Source organism: Lemur catta, chromosome 4, assembly GCF_020740605.2.
Source record: "Lemur catta isolate mLemCat1 chromosome 4, mLemCat1.pri, whole genome shotgun sequence".
NCBI lineage: Eukaryota > Metazoa > Chordata > Mammalia > Primates > Lemuridae > Lemur > Lemur catta.
This window is the reverse complement of record NC_059131.1, coordinates 73,089,584-73,108,885: the sequence shown is the minus strand read 5'-3', so window position 1 is coordinate 73,108,885 and position 19,302 is coordinate 73,089,584. Positions and strand designations below refer to the sequence as shown.

At 39.5% G+C, this 19,302-nt stretch overlaps 1 protein-coding gene and 1 long non-coding RNA gene across 4 annotated transcripts in view; one reads left to right on the top strand and one right to left on the bottom strand.

The window, feature by feature from the left end:
• Positions 1 to 461: 461 nt before the first annotated feature.
• Positions 462 to 19,302, bottom strand: part of LOC123637247 — a 34,903-nt gene continuing 16,062 nt past the window's right edge. For 2 of the 3 annotated variants that reach the window (XR_006734776.1, XR_006734778.1), the window contains exons 3-4: positions 1,989 to 2,060; positions 462 to 1,303 (exon numbers count right to left, since the gene is read on the bottom strand). This is a non-coding gene — a long non-coding RNA (uncharacterized LOC123637247). Of the gene's footprint in view, positions 1,304 to 1,988; positions 2,061 to 17,056; positions 17,094 to 19,302 lie in introns of all 3 variants that reach the window. The other variant, XR_006734777.1, reaches the window with a different exon arrangement.
• On the top strand, positions 792 to 17,763 carry TXNDC9 (thioredoxin domain containing 9). Its single transcript, XM_045550233.1, has 5 exons — positions 792 to 1,020; positions 3,468 to 3,686; positions 7,602 to 7,720; positions 14,579 to 14,833; positions 17,202 to 17,763. The coding sequence occupies exons 2-5, from the start codon at positions 3,498 to 3,500 to the stop codon at positions 17,317 to 17,319; spliced, it is 681 nt and encodes a 226-aa protein (XP_045406189.1). The 5' UTR covers positions 792 to 1,020; positions 3,468 to 3,497; the 3' UTR covers positions 17,320 to 17,763.

Sequence of the window (19,302 nt, the reverse complement as noted above, 5' to 3'; positions counted from 1 at the left end):
CGTCTCTAGTGGCCCGACCGGCCAGGCAGGAGCCCTAGCGCCCCCTGCCCACAAGCGTCCGCCGCGCGCCAATGCCCGCGCAGTTTCCAGGTTCTAGACCCCGGAGGTGGACAATGAGGTTGTCAATGCCTCACGTCAGGCCCCTCCCCGCGGGTGAACGCAGGCTTTGGGGTACTGGCATTCGGTTGAGCAGCAGGCCTCAAGCTTCCCTTATACCTTTGTATTCTCAGCTGCACCAAGTTCAGTAAAGGACCAAAATGTACCAATAATGAGCCCTCTGGGGTTCCCGAGGGTAAATCCAGGATAAAATTGGGACCTCTCAGTAATGTCCATGGATTATTAAGTATGTACAGTCACTAAAGAAAACATACAAGAGCATACCCACCAATTTCCTCATATAAGTCTTAATCTTTATATTCAAAGCAAGAGGAACTCCTTAAAATTTCTGTTTAGGGAGGGAACATACTGGGGTGGTGAAAATGTTCTTTATCTGGATCTAGGAGGTGATACAGGTTTTAACCACCCAAAAATCCACTGTGTTGTATAAGTTTGGGCACAACTTTAGAAAAAAGGAAAATGTTCAATCAACAGTTTGAGGATGGAAACGAAGTTTGAGCGTCACTCCTGAGCAAGGATCGTAGCTATGTCATTTACAATTTAATGTTATGAGCACTGGGGCACAGTGCCTAAGAAAGCCCGACAACTGCAGCCTGCGCACTAACAAACTACAACTTCCAGTATATTTAGCGGCCTTCCAACCCCGAAGTTTACCCGCGGGTAGGCGAAGCCCCGGGTTCCGGGTTGCCGGGGAAAGGCGCACGCGCAGAAGCGCTCGCCGCACACCCGACCGCCCCTTGCTCGGGTGTCGAAAGTGGTATCGCGTGAGATCCGCAGCCAATGAGAAGGCGGAAGTGACGGCCGGTTCGCAGCCGCTGGCAGCTATTGCAAGGTTGAAGCCAGAGTGGACCGTTCTTTTGGAGCTGCTGTTCCCTCACTGTTGAGGCATCACCGAGAGCTCAGGTAAGGCAGAGGGTGGTGTGGAAAGACCTGTCACCACGTCCCTGTGCTGGTCCATATTACCGCTGCTCAACTCCGGCCGGGGCGGGGGAGGGGCGCGGCCCCGACGCCGGTGTCCGTGTCCCGGCGGCGGCTCCGGCGCATGCGCCCTAGGAGGCGTTGGAGTCTGGGCCGCCGGAACTGTGCCCTGCTGTGTCCCGCAGGGCTCCGAGAGTGGCAAGAATACTCTTAGGAAGGTACCTGGGTGAAGTTAAGGAGGAGACCCCTTGGTTGTTTTGACGGGTACCTGTAAGGATTTCAAAAAAATGGTTAGGGAATTCGAGAACTCGCTGTGTCCCTTCCCACCCCTCCAGCTAAGCTGTAAAAAGGAAGAATCAGAGGCTGTGGTTTGAAGAATGAAAAGTTGGCAGGGCCGCTACACCATCAACTTACCCCTTTCTCTACGCGGTAGCCACCAACACTTGCACCCAGAACAGCTCTGGTTAATAGCCTCTATTCCCAGTTATCCCAAAATTAAATGCTGGGCTCATCCTATAAAACTCCAAGGATGAGCTCCGCTATGTCCCTGGTAAGAACAGGTTCTGACATGCAAGTCAGTGTCTTATTTTCTCCATCTAGCCCCTGCCCTGAGCGTAACAATCTTACGTTTTTCTTGGGACGTAGAGAGTGTGGAAATCTTTTACTGTATTTTACAAACAGTTCCTTTCCAGTTTTGTGCCACTTATGAGGAGCTTGCAGGGTTTTTTAAATTTTTTCAGAGACAGGGTCTCGCTGTGTTGCCCAAGCTAGTCTCGAATTGCTGGCGTCAAGCAATTGGTCTCCCAAAGTGGTGGGATTACAGGCGTGAGCCACTGTGCCCAACCTCAATTTGGTTTTTTAAACTCAAATACTTTTGAAACCTGACAATACAGTAATTTGAACCCAAGTTTGGCGTATGTTCGTTCAACATTAAATACATATTTATTAAGTACCTGCTGTGTTCTAAGCACTGCTAGCTCTGGAAATACAAAGATGAAATCAAGTATGCTTTTCAGCTGCTTTTCCTGTAAAGAAAAAGGAATCAGATGTGAAGTTTACAAGAAGAATATTTCTTGTTAGTTCAGCATTTATAGAGGGTCTGTGTAGGCCAGGATCCATGTCAGAAGCTAAATGAATGAATTCACAGTTTATTCAGATATTTAAGGTGCTTCGGTAGTATTTGCAAAACAGCTTCCTGCTTTGGTAGACAAATTATAAATAATATTTCTGTGGTAATAACCCAGGAACACACATAAAACTGCCCTCTGTTGCTAGCAGAAAATACTCCATGTCTTTTAGAATGTGTAGTCATGTGCTACACAAGGACATTTCAGTCCTGTGAAATTATAATGGTGTATTTTTACTGTTCTTCTCTATGTTTAGATATGGGTGCATACACAAATGCTTACCATTGTGTTAGTTGCCTACAGTACTTAGTACAGTAACATGCTGTACAGGTTTGTAGCCTGGGAGTGATAGGCTATACCATATAGCCTAAGTGTGTAGGAGGCTGTACCCTCTAGGTTTGTGTAAGTACACTCTGTGATGTTCCCAAATGATGAAATCACCAAACGACGCATTTCTCAGAATGTATCCCTGTCATTAAGTGATGTATGACTATAATTGAGATCTTCCTTTCTAATCTAAGTTGTGTTTTAAAACTCTTATTTTACACAGATGAGTAATGATGATAAAAAATAAACACTTAAAAAATATTTGGAGTATTACATTGTTTTACTTCAAAGTTATTCTAAGTGTCAGTATATTCAAACCAGTATCAATTTTTGCGGCCTCATAGGTTTTTTTTTTTTTTTTTGTTAGGTAATAGGAGAACAGGAATGGACCTTAATGCTCATGGAACACCAGGCATTGTTCTTTACATAAATTATAATAAGATGTCTTGGGAATTAAATGAAACTCATTTGCGCAATGACCATAGAAAATCCTGTGTTTTACTCTACTCTGTGTTGAAGTAAAGTTTAATATATATATATGTATAGGTAAAACCTCATTAGTTATACCTTACCATTGTTCACAGTTTTTTCTGCTTTGTTTCCCTTTTTCTTTGGTAAAGAACACTGATTGTCAGTATATGTATCACTAGGTATAATTCCACAACTCATTTCTCTGTGGTCTGGTGATGGTCTTAAAGACTTGTCTTTGTTTTAGTATAGTAAAACACAAACTAGGTCAGAAGCACCCAAAATTTGCTATAAATAGTTTTAGACTGGTTTGACTAGAAACTGTTGAAAATTAAATTTAAAAACATTTTAATTAAAATTCTGAGTTCAACATCAAGTGCCTGGATGGATGTCAGCAGAATGCTCCATGGCGTACACATTATATACCTGTTAAATTTTTGAAAATGGAGGAGAAAACTTTGCTTATTGTTTGCATTTTTTTGTTTGTTTTAATTTTGGAAACCTCCCCAGCACCAAGGCTGAACTGTACCATTTAGAAGAATGGAAGCAGATGCATCTGTAGACATGTTTTCAAAAGTCCTGGAGAATCAGTTGCTTCAGACTACCAAATTAGTGGAAGAACATTTGGATTCTGAAATTCAGAAACTGGATCAGATGGATGAGGATGAATTGGAACGCCTCAAAGAAAAGAGACTTGAGGCACTAAGGAAGGCTCAACAGCAGAAACAAGTAACCTCTCTGCCCTGCTTTCTGAAATTGCTATAACAGTATGCTCCTAACAACTTATATATACATGTGCTGTAGTAGTTACATTTTGTTCCTCATTTTTAGGATTTTTTTGAATTCAGAGTTTTACTTTTAAAAATTGGCTGAGAAAAAAAACGTGTTTTAAAGACACATTCCAAACTAACGCCCCATCAGTATGTTAATCCGTATTCAAGTAAAAGAAAGATCTGTTCAAGATTGTTTTCTGAGCTTGGATTTGTTTGGTTAAGGGGATAGTGGTGTAGGAAGAGCACTGGGAGAGCCAGGGAGTCTTTGATTTCCCTTTCAGGTAAGTAGTAAAGACCATCATAATTTAGCTGTTTTCAAAGCAAATGGGATAAGACATATTAGATAAGGGCTGTTAAGTCAATTTATATTGAAGAAAGTATTTCAGGCATTTCTAATGTAATGTTTAATTATATGGCATATTTATTCAAAAGAATGCATGCTAGGTCACAAACAAAGGTAGCCACAGCTCTGTCCTTGTTAGCTGCTTAGAGTGTGAGTGTGGAATAAACTTGTAGTTGTAGACTCCAATCAAAACCACTGGCTTAAATTCTGTAAATTGAGTTTTGATTAAAAAATGTTTCCATTGGGTTAAGTTACATAGAAATACATTATCACGACCTCTGGTTCCTCTTCAGTTGGCTGTGACTAAAACATGAGCTTTAACTTTTCTGAAGAAACAGAGAGTTTTGTTTGTGCTATTCTTTTTAGTATCCCTTTGATAATGTGTTACACCCTCAATGCTTAGAAGAGTTTCTATAAAAAGGACAGAATCTTTCATAATATGAGTGAATTCTAGTTTTTGTATTTTTAGTTTTCTAAAATAGCATATATTATATGGCTTTAAAATGTACCCTATTTTAGAAAATAGCCTGCTTTCCTTAATATAATGCTAATAGTAAGCAGAGGATAGATTATTGGGATTTAAGGTAATAAATGTTTAGGTTCTGCCACAAAATCATTTCATGATTACAGTTAAGTACACTACTAATTACTAATGTGCAACTGAAAATAATTTTTCAGGCCACACACAATGGCTCAGCCCTATAACCCCAATGCTTTGGGAGGCCGACTCAGGAGGATCACTTGAGGCCAGGAGTTCACGACCAGCCTGAGCAACATAGCAAGACCCTATGTCTATAAAAAAAATTTTTAAAAATTAGCCGGGGCTGGTGGCACACACCTGTGGTCCAAAGCTGCTTGAGAGGCTGAGGCAGGAGGATCATTTGAGACCAGGAGTTCAAGGCTGCAGTGAGCTATGATTGCACCACTGCACTCTAGCCTGGGCAACAGAGTGAGACCCTGTCTCTAAAAAAATTTCATTAAAAATTTAAATAAAAACAGATTATAAAGATAATTTTTCATAACTAGGATATTTTGGGGGAAAGACTGAATGCACCTGATTTATAAGGAACATATGTTAAATAATGCTGTAAAGGAAGTTTTCAGAAGTTTGAAACAATAGTCTATTTACAATTAAAAACTAACAGAGGTGGGCTGGCTTTAGGACATTTTTATTATTAACATATAAATCAATTTAAAGTGAATTTGTCATGGATTAACTTGGGACTTATTTTGGAACTTTCATTGTTTTTGTTTGTTTGTTTTTTTGAGATAGTCTTGCTCTTTCACTCTGATTAGAGTGCAGTGGTGTCATCATAGCTCACTGCAACCTCCAACTCCTGGGCTCAAGCTATCTTCCTGCCTCAGCCTCCTGAGTACCTGGGACTACAGGTGCATGCCACCACACCCGGCTAATTTTTCTATTTTTTTTTATAGAGATGGAGTCTTGCTCTTGCTCAGGCTGATCTCAAACTCCTTGCTCAGGCTGATCTGTTTGTACAGATACTCTTTGAAAGAGTACTGTAGATTACAGTAATTTTGATTATCTGATCCACAAGGGTATTGGGAAAACAATGCATACAGTAACTTATACTCAACACTTAATAGGCCTATGCTAATCTGTATTCCTCGGTCAACCAAGCACCCTCCTACTGTGATGGCAACTAGAGCTGCAGCACTTAGGTAGGGAGCAGGGACACAAAATGAGAAATAGGAAGAGCCCAGCAGAGGCTTGAGTGACAGCTACTGAGTGAGAGCCAGGTGCTGCCCAGCTGCCATGGCTCAAGTAGGCTCATCCTGCTTGATTCTATTTAGCAACTAGCTATGCTAAGAGCGCAGAAGTGTGGCACGTGTCTGAGGAGGGGTACTGAGCATTGGTGGAGGTTCATAGTGGGCACACCCTCCCTCAAAGGAACTTGGACAGGTTGTCAGGTCTTCAGCCTCTTGATTAAACACATGAGAAAAAAATAATGAAAAGAAATAGCAGCTTTTTAAAAAGCAAATAATTTTAAAGACCCATATTATTGGTGAGGCAAGAAAGCAGTCATGAAATGTAACATATCATTGAGGAATTGTATTTGTGAGTTTAAACCATGTATAGAAATTTCACATAAGGAAAAAATATCAGGGCCTTCTGTGAGTGTCAGCTTAACGTAAACTGATGTGAACTGGTTACCAAAAATTAACATAATTTGGGCCATGTTAGCTGAAGTCTAAAGGAGGAAGGAAGATGGCACTCCTGGCCCTTTTTGGTTGGACCACTTCTGGAGGGCTGGATTTAGACCCCTGCCACATTTGAAAAAGACACGGGTGAATTAGAGTATATTCAGAGGACATCCAGAGAGAGTAAGAAGTCTAGAAATCTTTTTGTATGAGAAACAGTTAAAAGGAACTGGAAATGTTCAATTTGGAGAAGGGAAGACTTAGGCAAGATGTGATATTTAAAGGAGTGGCATGTGAAAGAGAAATTAAAATGTTTTTCTCTAATCTTAGTCCAAGCTAGGATCCACAGACCAAAGTTAGGGGTGTATTGTTCAGTGTGAGAAGACCTTTCTAAAAATTAGATAGTAGATGCTTGTTAAGCACATATGCCAGATGCCGTTTTAGGCATCTTCTTGTAGACTGTCTTATTTCATTTTCATAACAACCCAGTGGGATAGTTGCTTTACATCTCCACTTTCCAAATGAGGAAATTGAGGCTCAGAAAGGTTATTAGAATTCACAGCCTAATAAGTGGTAGAACAGGTATTCAAATCTGTGACTTCTGCCTGCAAGCCTAATGTTCCTTTTTATTAAAACTAGTTGACTGATAGAGGAAATGAGCTTCTAGTCGAAGTGATAAACTTCATGCTACTGACTGGAAAGGTTCAAGAATCTGAAAGGTCCGTCAGACTTGGTTGATGAGAGGTTCAGGTATTGACTCGGGAAGTGGGATTTGATGTAAGATCTTTGTTAGTTCTGGAAACCATGTGAGTAGACTACTTTTTCTTCCAGGGACACTGTCCATTGGTGGCCAGTGTGGAAGAGGTACCTGCTTCTCTGAGGTAGTCATTAAAAGCAGACAAGGCTCTTGAGCTTCAGACATATGGTAACCTCTTCCTCTCCCCACGACTGACCGGCTTTATCTCATGAGCATTATTTTTTAACATTTTGTCATAACTTGGATCAAATGCTTATGGTTTTAAGAAGGCATGGATAGAGTTAAGAGTTAAATGGATATTTACATTCTAAGTCTCTTGAGTCTAAGTTTTTATATTGGAAGTTCTGAGAAAATAAATGTTTTAAGTTATCGAAACAGGTAATTATCTTAAATTCAAGCCATGCTGTGGAGATAGTCACTACCCATAGCTTAGCTTGGCATTGACACTAGAAACACAGGATAGTAAACTGCTAAAAGGAATTCATTTCTCTACAAGATAAATCAACTCCATTACAAAATATTATGGTGATTTTGGACACTTAAAATGTCAAGTGGTACTGAAAGAGATATATTTTACATGTGTAATAATATTTCACTTCTTTCCAAATTAGGAATGGCTTTCTAAAGGACATGGGGAATACAGAGAGATCCCTAGTGAGAGAGACTTTTTTCAAGAAGTCAAGGAGAGTAAAAAAGTGGTTTGCCATTTCTACAGAGATTCCACATTCAGGTAACTTTGTTTCTACCATGCTTTAAAAAAAAAAAATGATGAAGTATTTAGATAGAGATACACTGGCTTAATAGGGAAATTAGAAAACTAAAAGGAACAACTTCCTAAGTTGTTTCATTATACTCTAGTATGTCATTTAATGTCCTTTTCAGTATGTTAGCATTAAGCAATTATTTTAAAGATTATCTTAAAGACCAGTAACATGCAAAAGTATCAATGAATATTATTGAAAATAATATTCCCATATAAGTGGCTTATATTTTCTGAATTATCTTATATTTTCACTAGCTAACTTTAAAAACATCTTCCAAATGTACACTTTAAATTCTTACTGTGCAATGATAATTATTTCTGCTTTTTTCCCCTCACTATTATGACATGAGAATAGGGGGCAAACAACCTTTCAAAGTTAGTGTTCATTCAGTCACTCCTCTCTCAGCTAGTAACTCTGGTAGGGAGACAATGGCTTGACCAAGGCTTTCTTCAGAAGCATAGTGGGATCTGCCAGGCTTGGTTGGAAGAAGAAGTGATCTCTCTTAGACCAACCCAGGGCTGCGAAATCTAAGAAAGTATAGTTCCCTTATAAAATGAAAATAGAGGTTACATCTTAAACCAGAGGACTCAAGCCTTTCTTTTTATGGGGGAAGCCCACAAATTTGATTAATTGCCAAAATCTGAAAGTTCACAGATATCCCATTTTTAAAATATTCCCATTCCAGAATTTTTCTTTAAAAAATCAGAAAACTTATTAATAGCAAACCTGGAGTTATGATAGCAGTTTTCTGGTGTTGAGTAGCAGCTGCCTCCCTTAGACAGATATACACTGTAGGTGTAGAGACGCTGTGACTCACTGTTGTCTCAGCCCTGCCCTCTTCTCTCATTTCTGTAGCCTGCCCAGCATTTGCCTTAGACTTCACAACCCAACAGCTTTTTATTAGTTAACGCCTGTCAAGGATTGATTGCCTGGAATTCATTGACTAAGAATAAAAATCGGGGGGGGGGGAGGGGATGGAGGTATGACTACATGATGAGTGCCAGGTGCACTGTCGGGAGAATGAGAACGGACGCGCTTGGGACTCTGACTCGGGGGGATGGGTGGGACACGGAAAATGTATATAACCTAAACTTATGTACCCCCATGATGAGCTGAAATAAAAAAATATATATATATAAAAAAAAAAAAAAAAAAAAAAGAATAAAAATGAAAATATTGAGATGATGAAATCTCCTATGAGGAAAAGTGAGAGAAGGGATTAGGAAGGGTGAGGGGTATCAGAGAAACCTCCTGCTCTCATGGTATACTATTATCTCCCATTGGCACACATTTCCTAAGTTGCCAACCTCTGGCATATATGACAAGGTGATACATTGATATCAGTATATAAGATTGATGCTGTTTTTTCACTTACTGTATGTCTTCCCCAAGTAGATTGTTAATTTTGTAAAGGCAGAGTGTTTATCTGCATTGTGCCCCACAGTGCTCTGGGTTGTAGCCCTACAGCAATAATAACACATAGTAGGTGGTCAGTAAATATATTGACGTATGTATAAACCGTGAAGCACCAGGAATACTTGCTTTCAAACAGAACTGAAAAATAAAAATTCAGATCATTCTGTTAATTTTTATGTATCTAGCAAAGTTCTTAGCATGTAGTAGGCTGGATAGTTTCGTGTATATTATCTCTGGAACATTCACAATAACTTTTTTTTTTTTTTGAGACAGAGTCTTGCTCTGTCGCCCAGGCTAGAGTGCAGTGGCATCATGATAGCTCACTGCAACCTCAAACTCCTTGGCTCAAGCAATCCTCCTGCCTCAGCCTCCCAGGTAGCTGGGACTATAGGTGCACTCCTCTGCGTCCACTAATTTTTCTATTTTTAGTAGAGATGGGGGTCTCACTCTTGTTCAGGCTGGTTCTCAAACTCCTGGGCTCAAGCTATCCTCCTGCCTCAGCCTCCCAGAGCACTAGGGTTACAGGCCTGTGCCACCGTGCCCAGTGCATAATAACTTTTTGAAGCAGGTATTATAATTCCTGTATTTCATGGGTGTAAAGACTTGGAGAGATTAAGTGACTTACCTAATACCACTCAGCTATTAAATGATAAAAGAGGGATTTGAACCCATGTTTTAAGCCTGATGCTATTTACACCATGACTGCTGCTTCTGATTTTTAAAAATGGATTAACTGACAAATGGTAGAATCATAAACTTATTTAAAATACATTCCTTACTCCAGTTAAAGCATGGAGTTGATTTATGTACAAATCTTCGGGGACATATTTCTCATATAAAGACTCATTTATCATTTGTTTTGAGCTTCATTTAAAAACCATTTATTAATTTGTTCCCTGTTGCCATTTTTCACTGAAATCTCATTACTAAACCTAAAGCATCGCATACGAAAAGATACATTCAGGGGAAATGTAATAAAGCATCAATGTTACAAGAAACTTTTGTTGAACCCAAACCTAGTTCAGAAAGAACTACACTTAACTGCACAAAGAGCTTACTCATAAAAAACAACCTTGAAGTGTTTCATGTGTTGGTCATCTAAAGCAGTAGTTCTCAAACTTTATTGGGCATAAGAATCACCTGTATGTTTCCTGACTCCAAAGCAAAGAATTTTGATTCATTCGTATATTAAAAGTTGATTGTAATGAACACCTGGAATTAAGAACCACTGGTCTAAAAGAGTGTTACAACAGTCTGTTTCAAAAACACTAGAGGATTGACCAGTTTGAAATAGATTTTACTTTAAAAAACTGTTCCTCCCATTTTCCTCTTCAATAGAATATGGCTTATAAAAGTTACTAGTATTTACTTTTCATTTGTCATTTCTTTAGAACCATAATATCCATATTTGTGTAAAGATTTTTAGTAACCCTTAACCTTAATGTGTTTCTCACTGACTGAGTTGCACAATTAGGAGTAAAGAATTTTTTCTCTGATGCCTTCATGACTTTCAAATATGGTACCATGTGTGCATTTCTAATTCTTTTATTTTTTCCAGAATATTACAGGGATACAAATGTTTAGATTATATATATTGCCTTTGCCCCACCCAAGTCAGAGCTATAACATGTCCATCCCCCTAAACAGTGTGCACCACACCCATTAGGTGTCAGTGTGCCCATCCCCCCCCACCTGCCCAACACCCAATGAATGTTACTACCATACATGCACATAAGCGTTTATCAATTAGTACCAACTTGATGGTGAGTACATGTAGTGCTTGTTTTTCCATTCTTGTGATACTTCACTTAGTAGCATGGCCTCCAGCTCTATCCAGGATAATAAAAGAGGTGCTAGATCACCATTGTTTTTTGTGCCTGAGTAGTAGTCCTCCATGGTATACATATACCACATTGTATTAATCTACTCATGTATTGATGGACACTTGGGCTTCCACATCTTTTTGCAATTATGAATTGTGCTGCTATAAACATTGAAGTGCAGATGTCTTTTTTATAAAATGTCTTTTCTTCCTTTGGGTAGATGCCCAGCAGGGAGGTTGCTGATCAAATGGTATTTGTACTTTTAGCTCTTTGAGGTATCTCCATTGATAAGTGGGGTACATTTCTGTTCATCCTGTTGAGTTGAACTTTGTTGCTTTGTTTTCTCTCTTGAGTTATTGGGGTATCTGGCCTTTGACCTTTAGCTTTTGGATGATTTTAACACTGGTGAGTGTCTATTGTGTTGATCCGTATGTATGTAACGCTGTTTTGAGTACTTCCTGGAGGACAGGTCTTGTCTTGATGAATTCCTTCAATCTTTGCTTGTCTGAGAAGGTCTTTATTTCTTCTTTGTATATGAAGCTTAGTTTTGCAGGATACAAAGTTCTAGGCTGGGCATTATTCTGTTTGAGAAGACAGAAGGTGGCCCGAGTCCCTTCTTGCTTGTAAGGTGTCAGTTGAGAAGTCTACAGTTAGTCTGATGGGTCTTCCTTTGTAGGTTACCTGCTGTTTTTGCCTTACGGTTTGGAAGAGGGCCACTTTCGTGTTTATTTTGGCCAGTCTGATGACTAAGTGTCATGGTATCTTCCTGTTTGCAATGAATCTCCCAGGAGTCCTTTGAGTTTCTTGTACCTGGATATCAAGATTACTAGCAAGGCCAGGGAAATTGTTCTCCATTATATCCTCAAATAGTTTATCCAACCCTTGTGTATTTTCTTCTTCACCCTCAGGGATGCCTATGATTCTTATGTTAGGTCTCTTCATATAATCCCACATTTTTTGTAGACTTTGCTCTTTTCTCTTATTTCTCTGCTGTATCTCTGCAACTGACTTGTTTAATTGAAAAGTGTTGTTTTCAATCCCTGAGATTCTTTCTTCTGCCTGATCTAGCCTATTCTTGAGGCTTTCCATTGTGTTTTGTAATTCTTTGAATAAATTCTTCATTTCCAGAAGTTCTCTATTTGATTTTTCTTCAGTATTTCAATTTCTTTAGTAAATTTTTCATTCATTTCCTGGATTTTTCTTGTGGTTTCTTAGTGTTGAGTATCCATTTTCTCTTGTATTTCATTGATTTTTCTTACAATCCATGTTCTAAATTCTTCACCTGTCATTTCTGTGTTCTTATTTTGGTTGGAATCCATTACTAGAAAGCTGGTGTTCCCTTTTGGGGGGTCCTTTCGGTTTGATTCTTCATACTTTCAGAGTTCTTTCGCTGATTCCTTCCTATCTGTAGCAGCTGTTGCTTCTTTGGATTTTCGTTTAGATAATGAAATGCCCAGTTTAGTCTCTGAGCCAGTAGGTGATGCTTGTGGATGAGATTCGACCACACCCTGTGTGATGAGTCAGTAAATGTAGTAAAAGGGTGTGCAAATTGACCTCCCTGTCAGTAGGTGGCGCTTGCTGGGAGGAGCAAGCTGCAGTGTTGTTTTCGGGTCCTGTAACCAATTCTGGTTTCTCTGGAGAGGCACTCTAGTGCCTCATGTGGTGGGTGGGACTCTGTGACTTCCAGGTATGTTCTTATTCTCCACCTCAGCATGGGTGGGTAGGGGAGTGACGCTGGGTGGGGCTGTGTTGGGTGAGACTGCCCTTTAGCTCCACAAATGCTTTTAGTAGGGGTCAAAGGTCTGTTCCCCAACTCTGGGCAAAGCTGCCAGGGTGCAGCTGAAGTGGCCCCACTCAACCAGAAAGTCTGAGTGTGACTATGGGGCTGTCTGAGACCCATAGTCTGGCAGTCTGGAGTTGGTCGCTCCTTTCCACCCTCCCTTATTCCACAGTTTCTCTTGGGCCTCTGCCAGCATGAGGACCTCAAGTCGGCTGAGCTCCCCCATGACTGTGATGTGGGCCAGGAGGTTCCCTGCCCAGGATCCAGGCCTGAGCTGGGAGTGCGGCTCTCTCCTGGGTGGAGGAGTGCCCCTGGAGCACACTGCAGCTGGGAACCACTCTGCACCGCCACCCCTGAAGGCACACATACCTCAGTAGGCTAATTCACAAATATCCCTTCTGTGCCCCTGGGCAATTCAGTCGACACCTAGGTGTATGGGATCTGGCCTCAGGCCTGTTCCCTGGCCCCAGAGATCAATCCCTGTCCATGCCAGGGAGAAGAATGCTGGTCCCAAGTCACCCACGGGGTGTCCAAGCTGAATCAATGTCCTTCCACCTTGGGTTTTGCCCCACTGTGCTGAAGTCACTGGGCAAGTAGCACCAGGAAGGGCCGATGGATAGGGAGCTCACAGTGTGAGCACCCCTTGGTCCACTGCAGGGCCCCAAAAGGAAAGGTCCGAGCCCTGTGCCCTGTGGATGCCTCCGGGTGGTGGCTAAATTGTCTTTCTTGGCAGCCATGGGTAGCAGAAGGGGAAGGGGAAGGGAAGGGGAGAAAGAAGGAGTAGGTGGAGGAAGGACTGCATGCTAGTTGTCTCTGACCCTCTCTCCAGGAGGCAGTTCCCCCAGAATGACTGGGCTCTGGAGTCCTGCAGATCTCCTGGGACCCACTGGACCCTCTGGCTTCTGCAGTCTGGGCTGGAGTTGGGAAATGTGTGTGGACAAGCAAGATGGATCCTGAGGAGTTGAGGCCCTTCCAGGGAGAATAAAGACACCCAGTGGGTAGAGAAGCAGTATGGCGCCTTCCAACGGGCTAGGGTCTCTGCGATGGGAGACGCCCTGTCCATAAGAGGCTCTCTGCTCTCTGGTGGCAGCAGTCTCTCCAGCAGCTCGGGAGCCCACCAGCAATCCGAGATGCAAGGGAGGGGAATTTTAACCACTCCACCTACTCTTCTCACTGGTCTCTTAGCCTCTCCAGGCTTAATCCCTGCCAATGCCTTTCTCCTTCCAGTTCTGCTCCGCAACCTCTTCCCGTGGAGTCTCCTGTAGGTTCAGGCACCCTTCCTTCTGACCCTCATCCAGTCTATGTTTGTCTGTTTTTTACTCTTTCATCTAAAATTTCTCTTTCTTGCAGAGATACTGGCTGGAGGTGTTTCTCGTCCTCCATCTTCACATTTCTAATTCTTAAAAGTCTCTTCTAAGTTCCATCAAGTTCAAATTTGTCCCTCTTCAAGCTTCCTGTTTAAGATGCCAGGAAACATGCATAAGGGAAACAACGATCTTAATTTTTTGTTCTTACCACAAACATGACAACTTGTCTTTATGACTTAAAGCATATATTGAATATTTTGTTTTTTAATATAATTAGGGTAAGTCTGACTTTGCAGAATGCTAGATTGTTTTCCTTCCTTTCATAGGCAGCTAACCTCTGATCTGGAAATGAGATCGTCTGACACAAGCTTAGGTTGGCTGCCAAATGGTGAGACTTAAATGGGAAAAACTATAAAATTAGGTGTACCTGATGATGTTTATCTTAAAATAAAAGAGATCTGTGGTTTTAGCTTTTGATTTTCTGTGTATTACTTACAGGTGTAAAATACTAGACAGACATTTGGTGATATTGTCCAAGAAACACCTTGAGACCAAGTTTTTGAAGCTGAATGTGGAAAAAGCACCTTTCCTTTGTGAGAGACTGCGTATCAAAGTCATTCCCACACTAGCACTGGTAAAAGATGGGAAAACACAAGATTATGTTGTTGGATTTACTGACCTAGGAAATACAGATGACTTTACCACAGAAACTTTAGAATGGAGGCTCGGTTGTTCAGACATTCTTAATTACAGGTAACTTTTAGCAAAATAATAGATTATTTTAATTCATGTCTGGTTGATAGAGAAGATTTTTGTATCTTAACATTTATGAAATTAATAACACCTTTTGACTGAGATATATAAAGTTTTTCGAAGGATAGTACATTTCTTAAAGTGTCCATTAACATGATTTTACAGCAAAATCAGATTTATAGATAAAACTGAGTCATGACTATAAAAGTTTTTGACTTAACAGATACTACTGAAATTAATTCTGTATTAATCTGGAAACTTAAAATGGCATTCCAGAATTGACTTTTCTGCTATTTAAGCCAACTACTCAAAGTGATACTGACTTAATTGATTCCCTTTGATGAACTAAAATTAAAACCACTAAACTACAAAGAAGGTTATATTTTAAAACATTAGGTTTTTAAATATAGATATTCCTGTCTCACACAATCTGATAAGTAGAAAAAGGTATCTATGTTTAGCTTATGTTACTTACTACAGAGAACAATCTCTGTTTGAAAACAGTCTAAAATCCAACTTCCATTTCTCATTCATCTGTCTACTTCTCTACACAAATAATTTATCTAATTCCACAATCAGAACATATCATCTTTTTTTTGCCTGATCTTGACATGCAGAAATAACAAGTAAAATTGTGAAATTATCATTCCAGAGTTATGGTGCCTTCCAATAAGTGGAACGTTCCCTCATCTTTTCTGTCCCCCACTTCCCTTTCTCTATTTTCTTACTCTCCTAGGCATGCCTAAATCATTCCTATGTTGTAGATATTGGCTCCATTTTCTTAATATTAACAAAATATTTATTAAGTGAAATTACATATCTTGAAGTGATTTCAAACTTTAAACCGTTTGCAAACTAATACAAGAAATTCTTATATATCCTTTGCCCATATTACCTACTTTTAAATATTTTATATTTGCTTTTATCATTCTCTTTCTAGATACTATAAATATTTTTTCAGAACCATCTGAGCAGTAGTTGTACATATGGTGTCCCTTTACTCCTGAATACTTCCATATGTATTTCCTAAAAACAAGGACTTTTTTTTTAACATAGTCACAGTACCATTATTAAAATAGGAATTATTGTGTAATTTACAGCCCTTACTCAGATTTTACCATTGTCCCAATAATGTCCTCCATATCAGAATAATGTGTCACATTTAGTTATGTGTCTTTAGTTTCCATTAACCTGCACCAATTTGTTACTGTTTATCAAGACTTCGGCGTTTTGAAGAGTACAAGCTATTTACTTTATAGAACATTCCTGGGGCAAATTAGGCGTTGTCTAATAATACTTCCTCGAAATTAGATTCAGGTTATGCATTTTTGACAGCCACATTATGGAAGAGATGTATCCTCCCTCCTTGGTGTATCATATCAGGAGTCATGTCATGGTTTGCCTCATTTCTGATGATAACCGAACACTAGGTCAAGCATTTCGTTATCAGGCCAAATGGTGATTTAATGAAGAACTTTTCCATTTCCCACATTTATTTACTTTCTTAGTTCTATTACTATGGGCTATGCATTCTTTTATTCAGTAGATTGTAGGCTGTTACCATTATTATTTACTTTGAACCTCAGGTTGCCCTTTGAAAGCCCTTTTCATGCTGGCCTCTGTGTTTTTTTGACATGTCCCCATAATTTTTTGACCCCATTTTGGTACAAACAAGATGTTTTAGTGGGGCTTACATTGTACTCTCCCTGGAATCAGCTGTTTCTCCAAGGAGCCATGCTTCTTTTCAGTGGCATGTGATCTTTCAAAACCAATATCTGGGGGCTAGGAATATTCCCGCAATATTTTTGAAAAATGAAATTGTTCCATATCACTTATTTCTCAAGCATCATTGCAAAAGAGTTTCATATCAATTCTAGGTTAATGATAATGAATTCCATGAGTTTTGCTGATATCTGGAGAGATTGAAACATTAAGACATGTTAAATGTTAAACAAGATCAATCCAGTCATGGCAGGGTATGAAAAATAGAGCAACGTCTAGGTCATTCTCAGAATAAAAAGAATATCTAACACAGCTTCAGCATATCCAGAACCAACGAAACCAAAATGCTCTGACTTCCTGCTCTGCTTTTCAGTCAGAAATTCTATTGGCACATTCTGTAAAATTTTAATTGGTAATGATAAGATGAGGAAAAAACACGGAAACCACTTACTAGTACAAAGTAAGGTTTAAATCTAATAAGGTTTAATATGCATACTATACCTTTTTCTTGACACCAGCATTTCAAAGAAATTTCACTCTATATGTTATAGGGAGGAAGAAAAAATAGATTTTTATGCAGCTTAGTATGCCAACTGTACTAAAGCATAAAGAATAAAAAGCCTTTTGATTTCTTTTTTATTTTTAGTGGAAATTTAATGGAGCCACCATTTCAGAACCAAAAGAAATTTGGAACAAACTTTACAAAGCTGGAAAAGAAAACTATCCGAGGAAAGAAATATGATTCAGACTCTGACGATGATTAGAGCTCAGTTATATATTTCTGCTTCAGATTTAAATGTGTTTTCTAAATTTTATTGATTTCGATACATAAGTCATCTACTACATGCTGGGGTTTTATACAGTTACATCACACTGAAAAGCATCTTTACGATTTTATGTGTGGCATCATGTTTAAGTTGAGGAAAACTGAGTTCTTAAATATCTGGGAAAGGTCTGTATTCTCTATTTTTGAGATTGATTTTATCGCAATATGATTCTTACGTCTTTATACCATTCATAATTGTGTTTTTTAATGTACTGAATTAGAAATAGAAATTCAAAAACTATTTCAAGACTAATTCTTGATCAGCATTATTTACAACAGGTCAAGTAACATTTACTGGTGTAACACACTGCACTTGTAAATGAATTGCACACTCTTCTGGAATATATTTAAATAACTATTAAAGAACTGCTTATTTATTCTGGATGCTGCACGTTTATGTTTAATTAACTGATGGCAGCAGAAAGCTATTTCAGGTTGTGAACATACTGCCTTATTTGAAGGGTCCTGATTGCTTGTATTTTAAGACATTCATTAAAAAGAAATCAGGAAACACTTTTGGCATGATAACGTAAGGAACTCCACTGACTCTGCAATAAAACAACTATTACTTTTAATTTTTTTTTAAAGTTTTTAAGTCTCTGAAAATTGTCATAAGAACATACATCTAACAAAAACATTTATTCAAGAAAATCTACTAAATCTTGGTAAGACAGTCTCTGTGGCGTTTGGGCCATGACCCCACTTCCTCTCTCTCTAGTTCCCAATCTTGGGCTACAATTTATCCCATGGAAGATTAGACTACCAGCATTTCTCATTCCCCCAAGCTCTGTGTTCCAGAAGCTCTTTTCCAAGCAAGAGTAGCCAAGAAGTCTGGAGCTCCTTCCTATAACCAGTACCCACTTGTAGCACAGAAACTCTAACCCAATAATGGCAGACTGAGAATACTGGGCCTCAATTGCTTTTGCCCCAGCTTACTCTTAGGGTAAAGGTTATATGCAAGTAGAAAAGACCAGGGACTATCACCATTATAGACCACGGGTATCACACCTAGACAAGCAGGTTACAATCCCCATCTGTAGCTTTGGAGCAACAGCACTGAGGTTCTGTCTGGTGGGAATGGCAGGCCATAAAAACAGCTCCATACCACTCCTTAAAGGGACTGACTTTGTTTAGAACAGAATGAAAGAGCAGTGGACGGCAGTGCAACAAATAAAAGGGAAGATCAACAAAAAGTACTGAGAACAAGGGAGGCAGCTAATAAGAGTCCTAGGGTTACAACAAGCCTCAAAGATACTGTACTAAAAAAAAAAGATACTGTACAGGAGCCTGAATTGGATTGAACTATGCAGTACCTTATGTCCCAGAGCATTGTCAAAGAGGTTACCTAGCTAATTAGTGGGTGCTACTAGCAGGATATGGTAGCAATAAAGGCAGACCCACTAGAAATTTTCCAAGGAGATCAGGAAAAGAAACAGTAAAAGAGAGCCCTATCAAAACCACTGTCTTTGGGATTAGAGGGAAGAGTCAAGGTGACTACACATGCCCAGACTGTGCTCTCTCTGAGAAGGAACATCTGAGGTTGCACACTTCAGGGTAAATGGACTTAACGGAAATAATTCAGCCAAGTAACTAAACAAGCCTGGGGCAGGGGGGAGGGTGGAGGTGAGTATCCAGATCTGCTATGTTATAAAATATTGTCAAAAATATCCAGTCCTCCCTTTACAGGGAGAGCTATGAAACACTGAGGAAGGAAATCGCAGAGCATGTAAACAGGTGGAAAACCATTACCATGCTCATGGATTGGAAGAATCAACATTATTAAAATGTCTATATTACCCAAAGTGATCTACAGATTCAATGCAATCCCTATGAAAGTACCAACATCATTTTTCACAGATATAAAAGAAATAATTTTACACTTTGTATGGAACCAGAGAAGACCCCTTTTAGCAAAAGCAAT